The following is a 25,798-nucleotide window of genomic DNA, read 5'->3' on the forward strand; positions in this document are numbered from 1 at the left end:
TGACAGCTTTCATGCGTCACGGTGGCCCTCGCGCATAGTAAGGTCCGCCTCAGGGACCTGCAGAGAGGTCTTCAGGGGCAGGTGCTCAAATGAAAAAAAAGGGGCATCACAGTGTCAAACAGTCTGTGGAAGAACCACTAGCAATGCGGTGTTGTTCCCTTATACTTTACTCATCTGTCATATTTGCTTCCATCTCTTGTCTTTCTGTCTCACTATCCTCTTCTTTTCTCCCCCTCATCTCTCTGCATTTCTGTCTGCCTGTGCTTAAATATTAAATACAATAAAAATATATAGCCGTCAGCTTGCCCTGCCACCGTCTGACTCCCCAGTCTGCCTCTCACCCGTCGTCTCGAGTCCCTCTAGCTGCCTTCTGCTTTACTTTCTCTTTTACTTTCGCCCCTCTTGCTTTCGAGGGCGTCTTGCAGCCACTCGCTATATAATATGTAAAATTAAAAAAAAAAAAGTTTGCAAACAAGAGAATCTGGGCTACTGGGCTGAGAAAGTCAATATTAGCAGCAGCATCAAACTAGCTAGCAATAGTCTGCAGCTGGCTGAATGTGGCTGAGAGTCTGAAAGGCTTAACACCTTGAAAGTAAATGCCAGGTAATGCTTCTGAAAATGTAACAGAGAGCTATGTTTTCATATCATTTCTCACTTATTTCATTCTGCATGCATTTGATTTTTTGTAGTATATTTCATAGGTTACATCATTTAATTCATTTTCTCTTTGTCTGAGTATGTTCCACTGCTGTTATTTTGCCCATCCTCATAATGTTGCTGTAATATTTTTTAAATTTTACATTCATACATTTCCACTTAATATGTTCTTGACATGTTGGAATTGTCAGTTGCGTTATGTGTAATACCCATTTGCTATATTCATATTAATATTTATGACCTGGAGGTGGTGTCTGATGGGAGACTGTGTGCAGCTGAAAAATCATCACATACATGAATACATGGTTGCTCACCTGAAAGAGATGCAAAAATAAACCTGGCTACATCAGCTATATTGAGTGAATGATATTTCATTTTTAATATTTATTAATCTACAGGCGTAAAAAAACACTAACAATTTGTTACTGAAATGTCAGCCTTCTTACTTTGGATAGCGCTAGTGTCATTTAAATCTAATTTAAATATTCCTGTTCCCAATTCCAATTTAAATAGCATATGTGGGTGTTTACAAATATCATGGCTCTTGTGTGTTTTGTATTTAAGTATATGTGTGTATGTTAATGTATATAATGTATATAATGTATGTTTTAATGTATACTGTATGTTGCGCAGATTCAAATGAGACTTGTTTGTTAGCCAATCAGATGATAGCTTTGTGATGTCAGAGGTCAGAGGTCAACTATTGGGTGTTTTTTTGTACATTTTGGCAACATCTTTGGTGTTAAGTGATCATTACTGTGGTGTTTCTACACTGCACTCCAGTGTGGCCAGTACTGTTCCTTGGATTTTCTTTTGAAGTTTAGCATTTTCTGTAGGTGGAGCTCTTTGTCTGTTCAGCCATGGTGGCTATCACTTACCGTGCCAACTACCCAGTTCATCTATTTACTCCAAACCAACCGGAAACAATGCATCTCTTCCTGTGTGCCAGAGGATTTTTTCCCAGGAAAGAGCTACCAGACACCGGGCGTTTAGAACAGCAAATGTAAAAGCTTTCATGAACTGGCTGCAGGTTGAATCCCTATTGTGTTATATCAATCAGGGATAGAGAGTAGCAAAACTTGGGTTGGTCTTTTGTCAATGCTCTATATGTATATCATTCCAGGACAATGTTTACACCTGATGATGCCTGGGATATCATCCCACTGAGCAAAAGACGTGATTTCAATGTCGCGTCTATGCTTTAGCTCTCATATAGCCCAGGATCATTACAGCTGTGTATAGACCTATTTTAGACCAAGCAGTAAATACATTATTACAATGAATAAACATCTGTAAATACCAAAAATATGCACCAGAGAAGTCCTGTAGACTAGCCTACAAGGTAATTATCTGAGCACAAGAAGTAATTTCAACATTGCGTCTATGCGTAGCTCTCATATAGTCCAGGGTAATTTTGTCTATGTATAGACATCTAATAAACTTTCACTTTTCAACCCCATTTAAACTTAATTTAGCCTAGACGGCTATGGGCCATTTAGACGTGTTTTAAACGTCTAATCAACGTAAAATTGCTCAGTGGGATGGTACAACATAAGAAATGCTTCCAATTCCTGTCATGTCTTCAGAAGTTCACCCCTCTAAAAGCCAGAGACCAGCAACACAATCGTGCTTCCATGAGAAAAGTTTGTGAAAATTAGGCCCAGCGGTCATATAAATCAAACTCATAAGCAGCTAATTTCACTGTAAATACACCATAACCTCAGTATTGCAAAAAAAAAAAATGGATAAAGGAGGGGAGGAATGATTGCGGAGGGTAAGAGGTGAGAGAGACAGAGTTGGAAATACTGATCACAGGAAAGTCTTGAGGTAGGTTGAGTGAGGTTGACTTTATAGGTCTGGGTTCTGACAGTCTGGGAACTTGTATAAGATGCTCACATAGAACCTGAATGGATAGAACGGTCCTTCCACTGTTTGTCATGGTAATTTGGCTAGTACAGCATAAAATGGCGATTATGGAATTTTAAGGGTTAACTGCTATGGTGACAACGCAAGCATTAAGACCGTAAAGTGTGTCACACTTGCTTGGGAGCTGTGCAGATGAGTTTGTTAGCAAACTGTCAAAACTCAACTGAAAGCTAACGTTAGCGACAAGCTTAACGTAGCTTTATCAAAGATTTTACTTCTCTCTCTAGCTCTTCTAGTCAACATTAGCATATTAGCAATCAGAGACAGAGATTCTCCTCTGGTTCTTGCTGCAAAACCTCTCGCCTCAGCAACTTACCGCTGTTCATAGATAAGAATGGTGTGACATTTCAAACAGGCCACGGCCACAAAGTGCAGTAAGCGATATGCCCCGCTATTTTTCTATGGGCAAAACAAAAAATAGACACTTTCTGTGGTTGCCTTTTCTGTATTCCGATCATTAATGTGAAATGCACATGGTGTAAATAATGTGTCGTTACCTTTTCACAGCTATCAAAGACCCGCATCATCATTAAAATGTTTTTTTTTTCTGGCAGTCACAAAATGCTAACAAGCTAGCAAACTTCTTTGCAAACTTCCGTTAAAGAGAGGAGTCATGCTAGCATTTTGCGACTAAAGGAAAAACAGTTTAATGATTTTTGTTTGACAGTCATGAAAAGCTAACGTCAAATTATTCACACCACATCCATTTCACATAAATTATTAGAGCATAGAAAAAAAAACACAGAAAATGGCAATTTATTGTTTTACCCATGGAAATTGAATAGCGCTTTGCACTTGTACTGCACTTTGTAGGCCTGGCCTTTATACCGCGTCATCGCCATTCTTATCTATATGGAAGTTAGCCCATCGGTTCACATAAAAATGGCCGCTGCTCTGACTGTCCAGGAAAGTTGATTTAAATGGGGAGACCGTTCAATCCATTCAAGGTCTGTGGATGCTCACATAGCATATGTAACCAGCAAAATGCCATTACATAAAACCACTATGTGAAATGCATTTAGACCTATATGTATTGCATTCGACTTTAAGACGTACTGTTCTAAAAAGTAGAGTCTCCGTTTTATAACATAACCAATTTATTTTCCAGAATGTCATGACAGTATAACAAAATTCTGCATGCAATTTGCTTTCTTATCCCAATGTATAAAAATACATTTGAAGATACAAAATTAATTCTGGTAACTTCTCTCCACAGCCCAAGAGCTCACATGTATCGCCTTGCAGAGCAGAAGTGTGGGATTTGGTGTGCCGGGATGATTTTCAGGAGCTCCACCATGTCGAGTTTGCAGAGGTCTTCATTCATCCGTGTTGGGGATGCTGGCATCCCCACACGCAGGTGTCAATACCACTGTAGAAAAGAGGTTTATTAGTATGCAATGACTTGATAAGGACTCCATGACAGAAGACCCACCATCACACAAAGTTAAAACAAAATCACAGCCTATTTGGCAATGGATTCTATGGAAGGCTCCATGAAAATTTGATTAATCTCAAAATTCTGAGAATAAAGTCAAAAGTTGAGAATAAAAGTCACAATTCTGAAAAAGTCAGAGTTCTGACTTTATTCTCAGAATTCTGACTTTATTTTCTTCCGTACACACGATGAACTTTTATTTCTGTTTGTCTGCATTCAAGATTTTATCATGCCTTCTAAAAGAAGTTACAGCTCAAGTTACTACTCAAAACAGATTTTTTTTGTCAGAGATCTAAACAAAGTAAGTATTATTGTATTGTAAATGTTAAAAGAAAATGTATGTGGTCATACATACATACATTCATACACACATACAAGCTGTAGAGGTGATAATAATATTTTTTAAATCAATCCTAAATTGCACTGCTAGCTAATGAAGCGAAGCTATCAGGAGTCTGAAGCATTTTGGACTGAATGTAATCTGGAGATATTTGGTTAAGAGTATCTCCAGTTACATTAAGCTGAATTAAGCTACATTAAGCTGCATTGTTGCGATGTCATTATTCGGTCTTTTCCATCAATATTTGCTCATTTTCTCACTCACCGGCTCTCCATGCCATGTTGAGATCCTCATGCTGTCTCTCTCTCTCTCTGAACGCACCAGAGTGAACATGAAAGAAATATTCAGTAATCAGTAAACAAGTAGTATTTCTTGCCATGATGTTCAGGAATGGATTACTAACCATTTCTGATCTGAATGGCAATGATTATTATACTGAACAAAAATATAAACGCTTTTGCTCCCATTTTTCATTCTTTTTTTGTTCACAAATTTGTTTAAATCCGTGTTAGTGAGCACTTCTCCTTTGCCAAGATAATCCATCCACCTGACAGGTGTGGCATATCAAGATGCTGATTAAACAGCATGATTATTGCACAGGTGTGCCTTGGGCTGGTCACAATAAAAGGCCACTCTAAAATGTACTACTACTTTTATCACTGACTCACGAAGTTTAGCGGGCAAAACTATTTGGAAAACCGGATCCCCCACAAAACTCCCACTTTCTCACCATCCACCATCCACCTTATCAGGTCACACAGGTAGATTCCAGGCTTCCGCTCTGCAACCTGGTCACTGCGGGATATTGACATAGGAAAGTCAGACAGAGGTAGTGACAATTTTTCAGAAACATTTCCCTTATCTGATTGAGTAAGTTGAATATACAAAATAAATTCTGGTAACTTCTCTCCACAACTCAGAGCTCACATGTAGAGCCCTGCGCGGGACTGTTTTCTTAATCCCGCTCCCGCTGGATTTCTGACCATTACCGCCCGCTCCCGCAATGTGTGTGTTATTGACCGCCCGCTCCCGCCCGCAGCAGCGTTAAAACCGCTTGCTCCTGCGAGATTGCATTGGGTCCCACGGGACCCGCAGGATCCCAATCCCAATGCAGTCCTCTAGTCGCAACTCCCAAGTCCAGTTCCTTTCCATCTTTGTCAGTAACAACTGAGAAATTTGTCCAAATGTCTTGCTTGCCTTGCTTTGGTATTGTAATAACCAGTGTTGGGCAAGTTACTGAAAATTAGTAATTAGTTACAGTTACTAGTTACTTCTCTCAAAAAGTAATTGAATTACTTTACCAATTACTGCATAATAAAAGTAATTAGTTACTAGGGAAAGTAACTTTTGCGTTACTTTTAAATGTCTGCTTCACTTCTCTTATTGCACATAGCTATATTATTTTAGTGTTGCTGTGGCACAGTGGGAGACAAGACAACTGTCAAATTTGATCTATCATTGTGCCCATTATCACTATGATGAAAAGTAAGTAGTGGAACAAGTGGAATAAAACACAATAGATATGTTTTGATAGACGTATTTATTGTAGCCTCGACAGGCCTTCAAATCAAGCATTAGTACACTGTGTGGGCTGAGTTAATGCACCGGTAGCAGTGCTGCCAACTCTTTTCCAAGGAAAGTAGCTATTGGCTGCTCAGAAAGTCGCTAGAAGTCGGCAGATGATGTCATACAATAATTTGCATATCAATATATAATGCTGCACTTGTTATGCACGCCGCGGAGTAGTCCGTTTAAATATAAGTGCTGACTCCGCCCACCCGGGCCAGTTTTGGCGTACGCCGGTAACAATTATAAGTGGATCCTATCCTACAGTCCCTGCTGTGGGAAGCGCTGTGATCATCAGACCTCTCTGCGTTAAAAACCGGCATCAGCCAAACCAATTTATTGCCAAATGCTTTGGGATTCAACACATTAACTTTGCTTCCCATGGTCAGAAAAAGTCGCCAGATTTGTTGCTAGTCGCTTTTGAGAAATAAAGTCTCCAGGGAGGTCGGTCGTCTTTTGATTCAATTGCGCCACCGTAAGGTCAGATGATCATAAACCGGATAATCCAGTAACGAGTAACGAGCCCATTTAAATTTCAGTAATTGTAATTGCGCTATTAATTTGAAAAAGTAATTTGTTACATTACTAGTTACAGCCAAAAGTAGTGTAATTACAGTTTTGTAACGCGTTATTCCCAACACTAGTGATGACCTGCTTTGATTTTCTTTTCAACTGCATTTGTTGACTCCGTCTCCATCCTTCTGGTGAGCTAGCTAAATCCCGGGACCCGCAGTTTATTTTTTGACCGCCCACTCCCGCCCGCAGCAACGTTAAAAACCGCCCACTCCCGCGAGATTTGCGTTGGGTCCCGCGAGATCCCAATCCCAATGCAGTCCTCTACTCACGTGTATCCTGATGCATAGCCTGAGGTGGATGGGAGTTGGCGTGGTGAGATGACACTCAGGACGGTGATTCGGTCGGGATCCCAGACACAATCCTCCTCCAGACCGCTCGTCACCATACCGCACTTGGGCGGCACCCAGGCGGTATCGTACACCTCGCCATGTTTTGGGTCATGCCAGGTCTTCTGACGTGGATGGCCTTGTCTATTGATAGCGGTCACTTTCCCCACGTTGACCTTCACCTTAATGACGACCCGCTCGGACTCAGGAAGGCCAAGGGGGTAGCGGCTGGCTTTCGCCAGGTCTCTGCTGAGGTACACGCCAGGGCCAAGCATCCCATTCTCAGACCGTTTGAAGCCGTGGGCCTGGATGAGCCTTGAGTTGCGCTTGGAGGTGCCGTGGTACATGACGTAGACTTTACCAGATATTGGTGCTGAAAGACCTAGTTGGCCTACACCAGGGGGAAGATCAAAGTCATCTTCAGCCCACTCGTGACTGGCTTGCTGGCCTCGGCTCATGCTGGTATCAGTGTCACTGTAGAAAAGAGGTTTATTAGTTTGCAATGGCTTGAGAAGGATTCCATGACAGGAGACCTACCACCATGCAAAGTTGAAACAAACACTTGGTTGATAGCTTCATGGTTAGATGCCTACAAGATACAGCAGTTTTGTTTTAGCTCAACATCTTCAATATAATATTGGATCACTGTAAACAAAATGTTACTATTTCTCTCCAGTCAGCTGGTTAGTCAGTTAGTTACTGAATCCTCCCATTCAGGTCTACTTATGTGGGCTGCTGAACATTATATGCAAAAACGAATTCTCTTCACATGAAACATCTATATTATTTTCAACTTAAGACATTGTTTCCATTAAACGTGAGAAAATGTTTCAAAATGTAATTTTTTATTTGTGCCTCTGTATATTTTACTATGCTGTTAGACTCCTCCAGCCATTCAGAATGGATTAGGCTTTTCATGGTGATCTTTGATGTGGAATTGAAAATATCAGCTTCCTAACAGAAGGATCACAGGTTAAATAATTTACTTCTTAAAATGAGTTATGCTTAAAGTTAAGTTTCCATACGTAACAAACAAACCAAAGTAGCTCACTATTAGGTTGTAGTAATATAGCGATATAGGTAGTGAAATATATGGAAATATAACTTTTGATTAAATATAACTCACTGGATTACGATTGGATTGGATCTTTTTTTTTTTTACAGTAAAGAGACAGATGAGGAGTGAGGAGCACATACTGTAGCCTATATCATATATATTTAAAGTTTTATATATTACTTTATAACTGTGTCTCTGTTCATTTTTTGCAAAACCTGAAATGAACAAGAGAGAGGAGGAGACAAAGACAAAGAGAGATGAGGGGAGGAGACAAAAGTGTCAAGAGAAGAATTCAGGAGGCGGGCCTGAGGAGAGAGACAGACAGACTACAATATACTGTATCACTGTTGACCTGTGCAGACTGCTGCTCAAACTGTTTACTATGCTGCTTCATTTACACCCATGTATGTTCATGTCAAATTACACCAGATTGATGCATTTTGCTGGGGTCCGGGGACGATGCCCCCGGACCCCCCTACTATGGTTCTGTGACTTCCACTGGGCTGAGCCCCGAATGTTCGGAATTCCTAACAATGTCCCTGACTTGCACTACAGATTTAGGCCACCATTCAGGTTGTTTATCATTTGGTACAAGTCATTTTTGTTATTTCCATTTTTCAGTTTATTGTTTAACATGAGTAATTATTGTTACTTCCACTCTCATACCTAAATGTCAATCAAAAGGAGGAAAACACTGTACAATAGATACTTATTCTTCCCAGTGTATTGCATTCAGCTTCAGCATTTTCTAAAAAGTTTTTATTTAGCCAAAGTGGTTGTGAAAATTCACAGTAGATTTGGCAGAGGGATCTGGGTACATATCTAGGAGAGGAGGCATGATAAATGATTTTGAGGTCTGCACGTTTAACAATAACTGTCAATGTAGAGTAGGAGTGATAAATGAAAGGAACATTTGTAATCTCCAGTAATTTAATCAAATTGCCTTATGAATTTATCAAGTCACTCGGCAATTTATAATTCTCTTTTTTACATTCACATGCAGTTTCATCACAGTTGTAATATTCATATTTTTCATCACTTCTACATTTATCAGTTAATTCTGTTATTTTCACCCTCTTAGGGCTCACCTTAAAGCAAATTGCAATTTTGTTGTTTAAATAATAAATGATGAATGACAGGAATTGGTGGTAAATGATGAATATGGCTCTATTTTTTTATCAGATCGTCACTATTTTAATAAAATTATCTTTGGATTTATCAAATCACTTGAAAATTTATCACAATTTATCAATTTTCTAATTCACATGCATTTTCATTAGTCTTATTTTCAAGCATTTTTATCACATCTATTTTTATCATTTAATTTTTGTTACTTCCACCCCTGATACATAAAGTATCTACAGTGTTTTTGTGAAGAAAACACAGCATTTTTGGCAGAAAAAAGACGTGTGGATTTAATTTACCTCGCTCTAAAGCTGGACTTGGTCTCAGATTGCAGGCAGGCTGTGTTGAATGAGTGTGAATTTTCTTTGCCTTATATACAGCTTCAGGTCACAAGGAATTCAAAAGATGTACAGGTGTGTCTTTCAGTTTCGTTTCACTTCTTGCATTCTTTTATAACTTACAGTAATACAGCATGTCTTATCAGCGGGTGCGGTCACTTCTTTTGTCAATGCTCTGTGTAAAACTGGTTCTTAATCCTGGTCCTCGGGACCCAGAGTACTGCTGGTTTTCTGTCCTATTAGGCAGGGGTGGACTCACTGATTTGGGGGCCCTAGGCAAAGGCAAGCATGGGACCCCCTGAATCCTGACCCTGACCCTTTTCAATCCATCCTTTCTATACATTACCTTCAAGCAGGGCTTTCTGTCAAAAACGTAGAACTGAACGCAGTGCTCAACCTGCTGCTAGTTAGTCACTTAGCTATGTAGAGGAGATTTAAGTTACTATTACGATTAGCAAGATAGCTAACAGTTTGCTAAAACTGCTCATTACTTGACGCATTGTCTCTGCCCAAAGCTTGCAGCTGGAAGAGAGGCATAATGCTCTACCTTTCCTATGATTTCATCCAGGGTGAGAGGATGCCATGGGACACTGGTGTAGAAGAATATTGAAAATAAGCTCATGTCACACTGATCGGAGTTTCTCCCAGTACTTTTACACCAAACTGAAGTTGATAACTAGTTCCATATAAGGAGTGTGATGTTCCGGTAACCGTCAACATTCCACTGCTCTCTCTCAACTCTCACAAAAAACTATTACACTTTCCCATGAGTTCAGTTTGACTATCTACCATACTATAGGTAGTATTCCGATGACGTCAGATGAACATGGTCCGCCATATTGTACGGATTAGCGTCACCCGGCCCACCTGTTACTATGCGCCAGACGGATGGGCAAAGGGATCTGACAAGTTCTAACAGCAGCTGGATCTACTAAAGAGTGAAGCAGTAAAAGACACCCTTCGTGAATTAACATCGCCTACTTGTTTCAGCCCATTTTGGCTGTCTAACGCCAGTTAGCTAAGTTCACACATAGCTAAAAGCCAATTAACATTAACGTGATTGAAGAGTATTGTTTCCTGCTTTCTACTTTGTATTGGAATTTGAATAACGTTAGGTGGCTTGTGCGAAAGTGTGCATTATTCTATGTTTCTAATGTTTGCTAGCTAATGTTAGTTAATGTGTGGCATGAATTTACCTTTGCTGTGACCAGGATCCGACGCTCGTCTCGATTGACGTCATCGAATACATCTATATGCAATCATAAAACTTGAAAGCTGAACAACACTGAACCAGAGAGGCTAAGGATGAGGGCCTAGGGAGTGGCAGTTTGACAGGTTTATTCAAACCTACAGGCTGGGAGCCAAGGAACTCAAAATCTGGATGATTACTGTACACATAGTTTTATAGTGTTGAATATTCATGATTACAGAATATAATAAAGCTATTGGTCAAAAAGTATAAGGTCCTATGAACAAGACTGAACAATGATAATTATAATTCTAGCACCTTCTTCTAGAAGACAGAGAGTTATTATTTTGCCAAGGCCACGGTGATGTAGGAATTTAAAGTTCATCTTCTGTTGCACTCATTGTTCACTGCTCTGGATAAGAGTGTCATCTTAAATGCCATTAGAAATAATGTCTTGGGATACAGTTTCCTTATTGAAGCCACAGACTGAAACTAAAAAATGTGACATGACTGCCATGCCTTCTCAAAGTGCCAGGCTGGTTGCAGTTTATCACAAATGACATGCTTGTTTGTCAATGAAATTCCTTTGGTTGTCACCTGCTGCTGCTGCTGCACATGTTTGACTATTACATATACTGTATGTATTACATGTATGACCTAACGGGTAGGTTAGGCTATGTAGAATAGGCAGGCTGTTATGTCTTGCTGCAGCTTTTGTGTGTATTGTGCTTTGTTCTGTTTCCTTATGTTTGTCTTATATCATTCTGTTCTATGGTTGATTGTTGATCAGTTAGATCTAGGTAGGCTCATTCTCTGTAAAGTCCTTTGACACATGCATGTGATAAAGGGCTATACAAATAAACAAACTTGAACTTGACTATTGTCATGTATTTTTAGCGGTTTTCTGTTGCAACTAGTTTAGATGCTGTTCTCTCAGGTCTCTTTTTCAAATGTGTCATAAAGGCTTGTAGCACCCAATAATGTAATAATTTCCTGAAAATGTAATAAAATTTGCACTTAACTTGATTGAAAATGTAATAAAACCCAATAATGTAATAACTTGACCAATAATATAATAAAATGTCCTGACTGATATTGTAATAACATTTTACCGATAATGTAATACCTTTCAATAATAATAAAACCCAATAATGTAATAACTTGACCAATAATGTAATAAAATGTCCTGACTGATATTGTAATAAAATTTTACCGATAATGTAATACCTTTCAATAATAATAAAACCCAATAATGTAATAACTTGACCAATAATGTAATAAAATGTCCTGACTGATATTGTAATAACATTTTTACCGATAATGTAATACCTTTGAGGTGGGTCCAGAGTTCTACATTTTGTGTTTTAAGAATTTAAGAATGTTATATACATTGGATTTCAAATGAAAGAATGACTATTAGGTTAAAGTGCAGACTTGAGCACCATACAGCCATATGCACATGGGCAGAAACTCGGGGACATGCAACTACATCCTGGTCTTATTGAGTGGGTGATGGACTTCCTCCTTTGGAGACCATTCCAGGTCAGATAGGCTTCTGAGCAGCACTGGGGAGCCAGGTAACTGTTCCCTAAACCTTCCTCTTCACTCTCTATACCACGGATTTCCAACAAAACACTGCCTCATGAAAACAACCACAATCCAACAAAACAACTTTCAGTAACATTTAATTTGAAGCGGGTATACATAAGCATTCATAACACCTACATACGCACTACATGACACCTGACATAAACATACATACAGTCATAAATGTTTGTTCCACCTGGTCATAAAGGGTTATTATGTCACTTTCAATGTCAAATTGACATAATCCTCTATGTCAAGTGACATAGTGGTCAGTTGACATATACTGTCATACTGATATGTAAATGACACTTTCTGCTTCAAAATGACATAGTATTTTATGACAGTTGAGATTGTCGTTCTGCGTGTTCCTCATTAAGTCAAAATAATATAATGAACAGCCAATCATTTTGGCCACTAGGTGGAGCTCTAGTGGAGCTAAACTGAAAATACCTCCAGCACTAGCTACACAAACATGAAATATAAAAATAAATATTAAAATGCTATTACAATATCATTATTACATTATTGGTCAAGTTATTACATTATTGGGTTTTATTATATTGAAAGGTATTACATTATCGGTAAAATGTTATTACAATATCAGTCAGGACATTTTATTACATTATTGGTCAAGTTATTACATTATTGGGTTTTATTACATTTTCAATCAAGTTAAGTGCAAATTTTATTACATTTTCAGGAAATTATTACATTATTGGGTGCTACAAGGCTAAACTGATTCCCAGTATTTTGACACCTGGGGGGTAAATCCAGGGGTAGGGGGGTAGGGGGGCCCCATAGCAATTCTTGCACCCGGGCCCCTTGTGATCCTCTTACGCCCCTGGTTGACACCTAATTCCACACACTGATATTGGGTATGTCAGTTAATATCTGTATCCTCTTTTATTGGCGCCCACTACTGATTATAATAGACTGTAATAACAGTTTATTTTATGTATGTGATACCATCCTGACACACGCTAAGGAGCGATTACTTCACCAAACACCTCACTTGTGAGTAGGGTTAGTTACTACTAGGGTTACCTACTATCAAACAAGAAAAAGCTGAAAAGTCAAACTCTCTAATTTATAGCAATGATGAGTTCAAGAACTGCAAAGGTACAGTGGCACCAGTTCTTTGTGGAGAACTTCTTGATGGCAATAATTGGCACTGCCTCACCTGGAGAGAATGGCACCAGCCGCCACTACTTCCCTGATATTAAGGAACTGCTGGATTGGGTGAAAAATCCATTTATTGTATCTGAAGCAATAGAGGCAAGCTTCCTGTCAGCCTTCAGGAGCAGCTCTTGGATGTGTACTCTGATCGTGAAATGCAGATGAAGTTTGAGAGACGTACTCTCACAGTTTTAAGTGTCTGAGAAGAAGGAACACCCTACGACAGAAAGCTCTGGACCAGCTACTACCCTTTGGATCTACTTATCTTTGTGAACAGGGACATAGCTAGGAATGTTGGGTCCCCTGAAAGAATATTGCTCTGGGCTCCCTTTCATTTTTTTTTTTATAAAATAAATGTGGCGGCTGTGCTGAAGACCCACAGATATACCTTCCCCTGAGACCTGGTGACCCAAACACCCTAGCTGCTGTAGTAGATTAGTAGATCAACTGTTAGATGGCACAGAATCTTTTCTTCAGCTCAACAGTTCAAAATCCGACATCATATTGTTCAGTCCTGCTAGTTCTATTTCATATTGAGAGTGGCCTTGTGCAGTCCTACTTCCTACAACTGAGAACCATCTCCAGAATTAAGCCAATGCTTTCATACAGAGATCTGGAGAAAGTAATCCACGCCCTAATCTTCTCACGACTCGACTACTCCCTCCATTCTGGCATCAACCAAAAGTCACTCTCTCGCCTCCAACTAGTTCAGAACGCAGCAGCTCGGCTTCTTACTGGTTCTAACAGATGACATCACATCACCCCAATCCTGGCTTCTCTCCATTGGCTCCCTGTTTGATTTAGAATTGATTTTAAGATTTTACTGATCAATTCTAAAGCACCAAGCTTAAGCTCCAAGCTATATAACCGATATGTTGACCCCATATGAGCCAGTGCGCAGCCTTAGATCCTCAGGCGGGCCCTTCTGGCTGTTCCAAAGTCTAGACTTAAAACTAAAGGTGGCCGTGCTTTTTCCATCAGGGCCCCTCGGCTCTGGAACGACCCGCCTGAGGAGAGAAGGCTAGCAGAATCAGTGACTTCTTTTAAATCACTTAAAACCCATTTTTACAGACTTGCTTTTATGTGATGTCGTCTTTTTATCGTCTTTTATCTTTTTATCTTAATTTAGTTTTATCTTACTTTTATTTTATCCTTACTGTTTATTTTGGTTTTCATCTTACGGTTATCCGACTATTTACTTGGATGTTGCTCTTTTCCATCTCTGTCCTCCTATCTGAATTTTATTTTTTATTTTTTTTCATTTTGAGTATTCTGCTTTTATTCTGACTATCAAAGCACTTTGTGAATTCTGTTTTTAAAGGTGATAAAGATATTATTATTATTATTATATTAATTTCAGATAGCTACATTACTCTGACATAGTAGTCCTTATCACCTTCCTAAATTAATGCTCCATATTGAGACTTGTTTACAAACTATTACAAACAAATAAATATTATTGTGTACATGAGTACCAGTTAGGAGATGGGCATCACCTTTATGGCATCAACAAAAGCTTTAGCAAAACCAGGAATACACTTATTTTAGCTTTATTAACTTTCTACATCATCTAATCACCTAAACTCTGCAGCCTGTCTCCTCATCTGCTGCTCCTCCTGCCTCCATCTGGCTCTGTTAAATAGAGCAGTGCATGTATTCATAAGTCACTGATGGCTGTCTATAGGAGACATTTTAAATTACTATATTCAGATTAACTCAAAGATAATATATGATACACCACTGCAACATATCCAGCTAACATTACAGTCAAACAAACAACAATAGATGGCTAGATATTCCTTCACTCCCCTTGCATGCTAGGTGGCAAACTTTACAGTAATTTCAGTTGCAGTTTTCAGTTGTGAAAATGACAATGACACGTCTGTCTGTTTACAAGTTCAATTCATTTGAACACATTGCTTTATCACTCACATTGAGCTGAAAATAAGACAGAGTGTCTAGTTTCTTCTTTCTGGACATTTTCACAACACAACCTGTCAGCTCCACGGTTCAGATTATACTGTCTGTGCTTGTCATTTGATTGTGCGTTTGTTTAAGCTGGCCTGGCTTTCCGGTTGGGTTGGTTTTCTGTTTTTAAGCACTGTGATTGGCCCGCAGGTCCAAACACCACCCACCCGGTAAATGTTGGTGTTAAAACCGAACTGAACCAGTTGTTTAAGCGCCCAAAACAGGTGCAACCACCGGTACTGCGCTGTATGTATTTTTTTCAGGACTGTTCCTTGGATTTTCTGTTGAAGTTTAGCAGATCCTGTAGGTGGTGCTCTTTGTCTGTTCAGCCATGGTGGCTATCACTTACCATGATGTTTACATTCCAGGACAATGTTTCCACCTGATGATGCCTGGGATATCATGGTACAACATAGGAAATATCATGGTACAACATAGGAAAAAGTCATATCTTTAAATGTTCAGCCCCCTAAAAGCCAGAGATCAGCAATACATTGTCATTTTATGTGAAAAGTTTGTGAAAAGTAAACTAAGTAAAAAAAAATATTTATATAGCACATTTCCTGCACAGGGAAACTCAATGTGCTTTACATAAAAGCAAAAATTGAAAAAGGGAGAAACAGTACAAATACATATATACATTAAAAAAAAAATGACTCATACAGGAAGGTTTTCAGTTGCCTTTTAAAAACATGGAGAAGAGGGCATTACAATAATCTAACCTATTTGTTATATAAAGGCATGTACAGGAGTCTGACTGTGATAAAAAGCCTCTCACTTTGGAAATATTCTTTAAGTGGTAAAAAGGTTCTAGTGATAGTCGATATGGCATTGGAAATTCATATCTGCATCCATAATACAATTACAATTACAATTTCACATTTGGCAGACGCTTTTATCCAAAGCGACTTACACATGAGATTTGCCATACAACACAAGCAAGTTTCTAGATAGGAGAGAACAACGAGAGTAAGTGCTATAGGGCTAAGTTCTGGTCCAACAGGACAAAGGTGCTACGAGACAGTGCAACAAGCTAAGTTCTGGTCCAACAGGACATAGGTGCTACGAGGGAGTGCTACAAGGCAGTGCTATGAGGTAATGCATAGAGTGCATCAAATTTTTTTTTTTTTTTTATGAAAGGAGGTATTCGCTAAAGAGCTGGGTCTTTAGCCTTTTCTTAAGGATAGAGAGGGATTCTGCGGATCGAATGGAGTTTGGCAACTCGTTCCACCACCGGGGAACCACAGAAGAGAAGAGTCTGGCTAGAGACTTAGGGCCTTGCTGAGGTGGCAGCACCAGGCGCCGCTCCATGGCAGAGCGTAGTGAGCGGGAGGGAGCGTAGACCTGAATGAGGGAGTTCAGGTAGGTCGGAGCCGTTTTGGTTATTGTTTTGTAGGCGAGCATCAAGGACTTGAACTTGATGCGGGCAGCAACTGGGAGCCAGTGGAGGGATATGAATAGCGGAGTGACATGTGCTCTTTTGGGCTAATAATTATATAATTAATAATATAATTATATAATTATAATTAATAATAAGTAGGCCCAATGGTCATATAAATCATACAAACTTTTTTAAATTAAGTTGATTTCACTGTAGATACACCATAACCTTGGTATTGCAAATTTCATTATCATTAGCCTAAATTAATTATCAGTTACCTGCAGTTACAGATCTAATTAATTTTAATACTGACCTGTAAATATCTGAATAACCTACTGTATCTTTAAAGATAAAGAAGATAATTTAAAGATAATTCAGTTTATGAATCTTAACAGAGATTCAGCATGTACTTGTTGTTAGTGAAATACCTAAACAGTGAGCCGTGTTTGGATGATTGGATGGTTGGACTTGACCCCATCCCTCCTGTGGAGACTCAAAGGTTTGGAGAGCTGTGAGCAAAACCTTAGTAAACAGATTAATAGAATATGAGAATCTCTCCTGAACTTTGGGAAGAAAATGGATAAAGGAAGAGAGGAATGATTGCGGAGTGTTGGAAATACTGATCACAGGAAAGTCTCAAATACGAGGTAGGGAGAGGGAGGTTGATTTGATAGGTCTGGGTTTGGCTAGTACAGCATAAAAAGGCGATTATGGAATTTTAAGGGTTAATTCAATTGCTATGGTGACACAAGTCTGAGCTTTAAGACTGTCACACTTGCAAAACTGTGCAGATGTGTCTGTTGCATGAGTGCTTAGCAAACTCAAAACTCAACTGAAAGCTGACAAGGTTAACATAGCATAATCTAAAGATTGCACTTCTCTCGCTAGCTCTTCTATTCAACATTAGCATGTTAGCAATCCATGGCAGCAAGGAGACAGAGAAGCTCCTTTGGTTCTTGCTGCAAAATCTCTCCTCTCATCGACTTGCTGTAAGTCGGTTCATATGGAAGCTAGCCCAATGGTACACATAAAAATGGCCGCCGCTCTGACCGTCCAGGAACGTTGATTTGAATGGAATGACCGTTCTATTCATTCAAGTTCTGTGGATGCCCACATAGCATAATTATGTAACCAACAAAAGGCTATTTTCCTTTCCTGGTTCCTTACAGGTTTCTGCCAAACAACAAACATAAAACCACTATGTGAAATGCATTTAGATCTATATGTATTGCATTCGACTTAATGACACACTGTTCTAAAAAGTAGACTCTCCATTTTATAACATAACCAATTTATTTTCCAGAATGTCATGACAGAGTAACAAAATTCTGCATGCAATTTTCTTTCTTATCCAATTATATAAAAATACATTTGAAGATACAAAATACATTCTGGTTTCTTCTCTCCACAACTCAAGAGCTGTATCCCCATGCATAGCCTGAGGTGGGTGGGAGTTGGCGTGGGGAGATGACTTTGAGGACGGTGATTCGGTCGGGATCCCAGACACAATTCTCCTCCAGACCGCTCTTCACCATACCGCAGTTGGGCGGCACCCAGGCGGTATCGTACACCTCGCCATATCTGTAGTCATGCCAGGTCTTCTGACGTGGATGGTATTGTTTATTGATGACGATCACTTTCCCCACATTGACCTTCACCTTAATGACGACCCGCTCGGACTCATCAACCTTAGTGGGGTAGCGGCTGGCTTTGTCCAGGTCTCTGCTGAGGTACACACCAGGGCCAAGCATCCCGTCCGCAGACTGTTTGAAGCCACAGCGCTGGATGAGCCTAGCGTTGTGCTTGGAGGTGCCGTGGTACATGATGTAGAATTTACCAGATGTTGGCGCTGAATGACCTACCAGTCGGCCTACACCGGGCGGATCAAAGTCTTCTTCAGCCCACTCGTATCGACTCATGCTGGTATCAACGTCACTGTAGGAAAGAAAAGGTTTAGTACTATACAATGGCTTGAGAAGGATTCCATGAGAGGAGACCCACCATCATGTAAAGTTGAAACAAAATCACAGCCTATTTGACAATGGATTCTACAGAAGAGGATTAGGGCGACATGTGAAAAAGTTGAATTCTGAGAAAAAAGTCAGAATTCTGAGATCAGAATTCAGAAGAAGTCCGTGTTCTGACTTAATTCTCAGAATTCTGACTTTATTCTCTTCCATAGGATTCAAATGTATACAATGAACTTTCATTTCTTTTTGTCTGCATTCAAGGTTTTATCATGCCTTCTAAAAGAAGTTGCAGCTACTCAAAAAACAATTTACTCCACTTTAAATTTTTGCACATTATACTGCAAGAAATGGATTTCAGATAGACTAATTTGGATTTGTTCTTTTCAGTGATCTACACAAAGTATATATTTTGTAAATGTGAAAATATATTGTATATACAGTATGAATATATCTTTGTTTTGTGGAACGGGGATGTCTCATTCCTTGCCAATTTTCATGCTTTTCTGAATTCTGTCACAGATCATTTCTGGTTTATGATGCGTCATAATGAAAGCACTCAGGATTTCCTGGGCGGTAGGGTAACTCTTGAAGGTAACCATCTTTCTACCGATCTCTATAGGAAGCCCACTGGTAAGAATCATTTTCTACATGCCCACAACTGACATCCTCCTGCTCTAAAAAGGAACCTTCCTTTAAGTCAACAACACAGAGTCAAATCCACAGAGTCAAATCCATCTGCTCCTCTGATAATGTATATACACATAGAAAAAAGGAAATGCTGGAACATTTCTGGGAGAAGTTGCATTGTGATAAATGGCTAGGTGAAGCAGGACTTCCTGAGATCTCAACTGATTAAGGCAGCACATACAGACTAGTCTTCTACTTATAACACTACAAAGTCCAGAGCTGCTCTCCATACAAAAAAACAACACTGGCTCATACTATTGTCTGATCCCTTTCAAGGGCGAACCTTTAGCCAGCCTCCCAATATTGCATACAGAAGGGCCTAAAATATGGAGGACCACAAGTGTCACGGAAATAGTAATAAAGCATTTCATTAATTAACAACTAATTGTACAATAAAAATAGGCATTAATAAATGTGTTTACAAATGAATTCATTAATCTTAAGTGTGTGTGTACACACACACACACATATATATTATACATATATGTGTGTGTGTGTGTGTATAAAAATCCAATTGATGTAGATTTTCTTTTCTTTTTACTATTGCTAGTTCTTTTGATGCCATATACCAGGGGAAAAACAAAGTTTTTTTTTCTCATCAAAGTTAAACATTTTTTTGCCTCATTAAGCCATTTTCACATTAAGCCTTTTAGAATGTCCTGAAATATTCAACAGTTGTTTACCAACAGGGCAGTTGAGCACTAGTAAAACATGGGGAGGATTCTTCTGCAAACTACAATTGTGTTGCCCCTCACATAAATTTCAAGAAAATTCTTTTTCACTTTTAATACTTTTTTGTACATCATTTGGAAATAACATATTCATTTGATTTGGGGAAAATGAGAAATTGCATGATAATTTTAATTAATAATCTTTATAATCTTTTATATATATATTTTTTTTAAATTATGCATATTTGACCTCAGTGGTCCTCGATGGAAGACAAGATAACAATAGAATGTGCAAAAAGGGATGATGAATACCTTTTTGAGCAGCTGTATCTTAGTTGTTGGTATACTTAAGTTAGAAATGCAGTGTAAGCATGTATGTAGTGTAAATAAGTCAGAAGGCCATGCTTTTACAATAGGCTGCAACACCCAAGCAGTATGAGGAGTTGAAGTAAAAAAAAAAACCCAATAAATGATAAAAATAGATGTGATGAAATTGTATGTGTATTGAAAACAAATTATTTGATACATCCAAGAATAATTTAATTAACATAGACGTTAATTAACAGGGATGACATAATTTGCTAATTTTCCCCAACTTTCTTTCATTCATCATTTCTACCCTAGAAGGCTGGAAATAAAAAGTAACTGATAAATGCAGAGATGATGAAAATGAATGTGGAAGGAGGAGAAGGAGGGAATAGACCTGCTGCAGGCAGAAATCAAGAACCGGCTAACAGCACTGAGGAGAGCTGAGAACCTGAGAAAGAGGCACAGGAAGAAGGAACAGACAAGGTCAAGCTTCTTCAAAGACCCCTTCAAGTTTGTGAAGGGTCTGTTCACGAAGGAGAAAAGTGGCAAACTCGTAGCGTCGAAGAAAGAACTCGAAGCCCACCTGGAAAAAACCCACACAGACAGCCGGCAGCGCAAACAGATCACCCTTCCACCTGACATGCCACCGTTACATTCCCCAGAACACCAGCTGGATGTCAGCCCTCCTAAGTGGAGTGAAGTGGAAAGAACTGTGTGTCGGGCAAGAGCCTCATCCTCTCCTGGGCCCAACGGGGTCCCATACAGGCTCTACAAAAATGCACCAGACATCTTACGGTTTCTGTGGAGACTGATGAAGGTGGCGTGGCAGAAACAAGCTATACCAACAGCCTGGCGGAGGGCAGGAGGCATCCTAATCCCAAAGGAGAAGGACTCTGCTGACATCAGCCAGTTTTGCCAAATCAGCCTCCTGAACGTTGAAGGCAAAATCTTTTTCAGCGTAGTGGCTCACAGGCTGTCTGTCTACCTAGAAAGGAACCGCTTGATTGACACATCGGTGCAGAAAGCAGGAATTCCAGGCATTTCTGGGTATTTGGAGCACTCGAGCATGATATGGCACCAAATCCAAGCCACCAAAAGGGATGGAAGAGATCTCCACGTAGTGTTCCTGGACCTCACCAATGCTTTTGGCTCAGTTCCTCACAACCTCCTCTGGACTGCAGTCAACTTCTTCAGGGTCCCAGAGGCTATCACTGCCCTTGTCAAAACCTACTTCCAGGATGTGCAGCTATGCCTGACAACAACAGAGTACACCACAGCATGGCAACGTCTGGAAGTAGGCATCATGGCAGGACGCACCATCTCCCCGCTAGCCTTCACTATGGCCATGGAGGTCATCATCCGAGCATCACGGTGGGTGGTGGGAGGAGAGCAGCTAAAACCTGGCCTGCGGCTCCCTTCCATCAGGGCATACATGGATGATATGACAACACTCACCACAACCAAGGCATGCACCATGCGACTACTGAGAAAGCTGCAGGAGAACATCGAGTGGGCCCGGATGAAGATAAAGCCGAGCAACTCCAGGAGCATATCAATCGTCAAGGGGAAACTGTTAGATCAACGCTTCCACATTGGTGATGAGCCCATACCAACTGTGAAAGAGAAGCCAGTCAAAAGCCTGGGATGCTGGTACGATTCAACCCTCAAGGATACAGACCAAGTGGACCAGCTTAGGCAGGACACCACCAGCGGCCTTGAGAGTATCGACAAATCCTTGCTACCTGGCAGGTTGAAGCTCTGGTGCATTCAATTCGGTCTCCTACCCCGGCTGATGTGGCCATTAACCATCTACGAGGCCCCAATCTCAAAGGTCGACAAGCTGGAGAGGATGATCAGCTCATTCGCCAGAAAGTGGCTAGGTCTCCCCAGGTGCCTTAGCAACTTAGGGCTCTATGGAAAAGGCATCCTGGAACTTCCCGTCTCCAGTTTTTCAGAGTACAAGTGCACCGAAGTAAGGCTGGAGATGACGCTGACAGAATCCCGTGACCCATTTGTAGCCCAAACTGCTCCCACCCTGGCAACAAGGAGGAAGTGGATCCCATCAGCAGCTACACAACAGGCAAAGGCAGCCCTCAAGCACAGGGACATTGTTGGCCACGTGCAATAAGGGAGAGGAGGCCTCGGCCTCGGAGAGAGCAAACCATCCTGGCACAAGGCAACTCCATCTCAGCGACAAGGTCTCGTGGTCGAGGAGGTGCGCCGGCAAGAACAGGCAGCGAGGTGCGCAAAGGCCGTTTCTCAAGCAAGGCAAGGGCAGTGGATGAGATGGGAGGGAGTTGAGAAGAGAAAGTTCTCTTGGAAGGAGTTGTGGGACATGGAAGCATTTTGAACCAGCTTCATTATACGAGCCACATACAATGTCCTGCCACCTCAGCCAATGGTACGGCGAAGACCCTACGTGCCCCTTCTGTCCATCTCCAGCAAACCTGAAACACATACTTGTCGGCTGCAAGACAAGCCTTACACAAGGCCGTTACACCTGGCGGCACAACCAGGTTCTGAAGTGCCTAGCAGCTATGCTGGAGAGCAGACGGACAACCATCAACGCCCTGCCTCCTCTGTCATCCCATCCTGCATCTGCAAGAGAGTTTGTCTGTGAAGGTGCGAAGCAGCCCAAGGCCTGTTCTTCCAATGAAGAGGCCGGGCAGTTGGGAGCGGCACGGGACTGGAAGCTACTGGCGGACCTGGAACAGAGGCTCTGCTTCCCATCTGAGATCGCCACGACCAATCTCAGACCGGACCTCGTGCTTTGGTCCACCTCACTTCGCACCATCTACATCACAGAGCTTACAGTGCCCTGGGAGGACGCTGTGGGCGTGGCCTACGAACGTAAGAGGCTGAAGTATGCTGAGCTGGCAGCCGACACTGAACATCATGGCTGGAAAGCTAAGGTCCGCCCAGTGGAAGTTGGATGCAGAGGCTTCGTAGGCATGTCAACTACCAGGCTGCTTAAGGACATGGGAATCCGAGGCCAGGCCCAACGTCAAGCCATCAAAGCCCTCTCTGGTGCTGCTGAAAGGGCGAGCCAATGGCTCTGGATTAAGAGGAGAGACAACACCTGGGCTCCGAAATAACATCAAGAACGAGATGACGTCAAGGGGGGTGAGCCTGGGACGCCAGGCCTCATCGCTGAACCCTCTGCAGGTGTAGTGGGCTCATCAGTGAAACGCTGATGAAGGAGGGCACCTACTTGAAAACCCTGAGGTGTCATCGTTATTCCCACTCCCACATAATCAGCAAGGGCTCAAGTATGTGCAAACAAGGGATTGTATCACCTAGTCCTAAATAGAACTTCACCAATGAAAGATACTAATCTACTGAACTAATAGTATCTTTTTAAAATTAATTTTTAGTTAGTATGATACATGCTAGAATGCATAAAATAAACATTGTTGTTATAATGTTATAACAATTTTTATGAATGAAGACATCCATTTTGGTTGGTTATTACATAATGCACCATATTATTACATTCATCATCAAAACAAAGTGCAACTCCCATATTTTGTAATAACCACCGCAATATGTAATAATTTATTACAAAATACGGGGAAATTTACTACATATTGCATTCAGGCTATGTATTACAAAATGCAGCAGATTATTACAAAATGCGGGTGTTATTACATAATGAAGTGAAGAGCATTTTGTCGAGTTATTACATAATATGGTGTTATTACATAATGTGTTTTTGCATGCCTCCTGGGGTCAATAGAGCACAGTTTGGTTTAGTTTTAACAGGTTTAATCATAGAATAAAAAAATACTCAAAGGCCGGAATATGCGGAGTGGCTTAAAACCTATGACTGACACTACTTTTTTTGAGACTATAAAAGAAACAACCTGAGAAATAAATAGGTATATATTGTAATTGGAGCACTATCAAGATCATTCCTAGAGCTTATGCCACTCCTTACATAAGATATGAGATGAAGTTACTACCTATTATTATCATATTTGCAATTCAAATAGTCTTGTTGCCTTCCTGCATACTGTATGTTCCGGGAATGCTCTGTAGTTGCAAATGTGTAGTCTCATGTTAATTCTGTCCTTAAGATCCATAAGTATCTTACCCCTGTCAATGTTACTTAATGACACCAACAACCTGAAGGTAAAAATTATATAAAAAATATAATATAAAAAATATATATAACAATCATATATATATATATATATATATACACATATATACTTTATATATATATATATATATATATATATATATATATATATGATTTCATATATATGTATGATTTTTACCATATATATATATATATATATATATATATATATATATATATATATATATAAGTTGTTTTCTGGATTTACGGCTGCTAAAAAGACATTACCCCGGATATTTGCATGAAAATGACACTCTTTTCATAACATTGTAAAAAGGTTAACCGTCCTATTATGTTAAAATGAACAGACATCTTTTATGTTTGGGGTCAAATTGAGCCCAGCAATTTAAACCTACAAAAAAATATTGTAATTGAAAGTGTTATATCACCAAGAAACACATAGCAGTTAACAGTCAATAATGGAAAAAACACCACTAAAAAGTAAATTAGTCACCAAAATAGTCTTTCAAAGAGCTGTGACAGGACCTCACTGGCAGAAAACCTTCAGGTGAGATAAAACCCTATAATGTTTTTTAAAGATAACAAATTGCAGGGAAAGTTCCCTCAGTTATCAGTCAGTTTTTAGAAATGTTAAATATGGTCAAATTGACCCCAACCATGATAGGAGGGTTAAACAAGGCCAAACCTTCCAACTGTGGCTGCATGGAAATATATTACATGTAATATTTCTGACTTCTAGGCAAAAGCAGAAGTAGAACATATGTGATCTATAACTGTCCTTCCCTAACCCAACTCCACCCTTCTCTTACGGTTATGGTCCAATCAACCCGTCTTTTTGTGAAAAATAATAAAAACAATAAATGGCAATATAGAATGTGAGTGATAAATGAAAGGAAGATTTGTAATCACAAGTTATTTGATCAAAATGCCTTTTGCATTTATTGAGTCACTTGGCAATTCATCATTCTTTTTTTTTTCTTTTTTTTTTACATTCACATGCAGTTTCATCGCAGGTTTTTATTCACATTTTTCATCACTTCTAAATGATGAATGATGAATGACAGGAATTGGTGGTAAATGATGAATATGGCTCTGTTTTTATCAATCCCCACTTTTTTAATCAAATTGTCTTGTCTTCTAATTGCATTTACATCCGTCTTGTTTTCAGTTCACAAACATTTTCATCACATCTATTTTCATCATTCATTTTTTTTATTACTTCCACCCCTCATACATACAGTATATACAGTAGTTTTGTGGAAAAAAAAGACGTGCAACTTACCTCGCTCTAAAGCTGGACTGGGTCTCAGAATGCAGGCAGGCTGTGTTGAATGAGTGTGAATTCACTTTGCTTTATATACAGCTTCAGGTCGGAGCGAGGCGTTCAACAGATGTGCAGGTCTGTCTGTCTT

The 25,798-nt window shown here is 39.9% G+C and overlaps 1 protein-coding gene across 1 annotated transcript; it reads right to left on the reverse strand.

The window, feature by feature from the left end:
• Positions 1-3,679: 3,679 nt before the first annotated feature.
• On the reverse strand, positions 3,680-25,798 carry LOC139667146 (uncharacterized). Its single transcript, XM_071546566.1, has 7 exons — positions 25,669-25,798; positions 18,107-18,582; positions 11,214-11,240; positions 6,770-7,196; positions 5,089-5,153; positions 4,623-4,669; positions 3,680-3,952 (listed from the first exon to the last, which is right to left on the reverse strand). Exons 2-7 carry the CDS (start codon positions 18,564-18,566, stop codon positions 3,944-3,946), a joined length of 1,035 nt encoding a protein of 344 aa, XP_071402667.1. The 5' UTR covers positions 18,567-18,582; positions 25,669-25,798; the 3' UTR covers positions 3,680-3,943.

Source organism: Centroberyx affinis, unplaced genomic scaffold (assembly GCF_046629955.1).
Source record: "Centroberyx affinis isolate AG114_WGS23_722 - 3 ecotype Tasmania unplaced genomic scaffold, CSIRO-AGI_Caff_v1 ptg005319l_1, whole genome shotgun sequence".
Taxonomy (NCBI): domain Eukaryota; kingdom Metazoa; phylum Chordata; class Actinopteri; order Beryciformes; family Berycidae; genus Centroberyx; species Centroberyx affinis.

Coding starts and splice junctions, on each gene's coding strand:
- LOC139667146 (XM_071546566.1), bottom strand. CDS start 18,566: ATGAGTCGATACGAGTGGGCTGAAGAAGACTTTGATCCGCCCGGTGTA. Junction 7,197..11,213: donor TAACAGCCTGCCTATTCTAC/ATAGCCTAACCT, acceptor GTCTTTCAGCAC/CAATATCTGGTAAAGTCTAC. Junction 4,670..5,088: donor GATAAGGTGGATGGTGGATG/GTGAGAAAGTGG, acceptor TGGTGCGTTCAG/AGAGAGAGAGAGACAGCATG.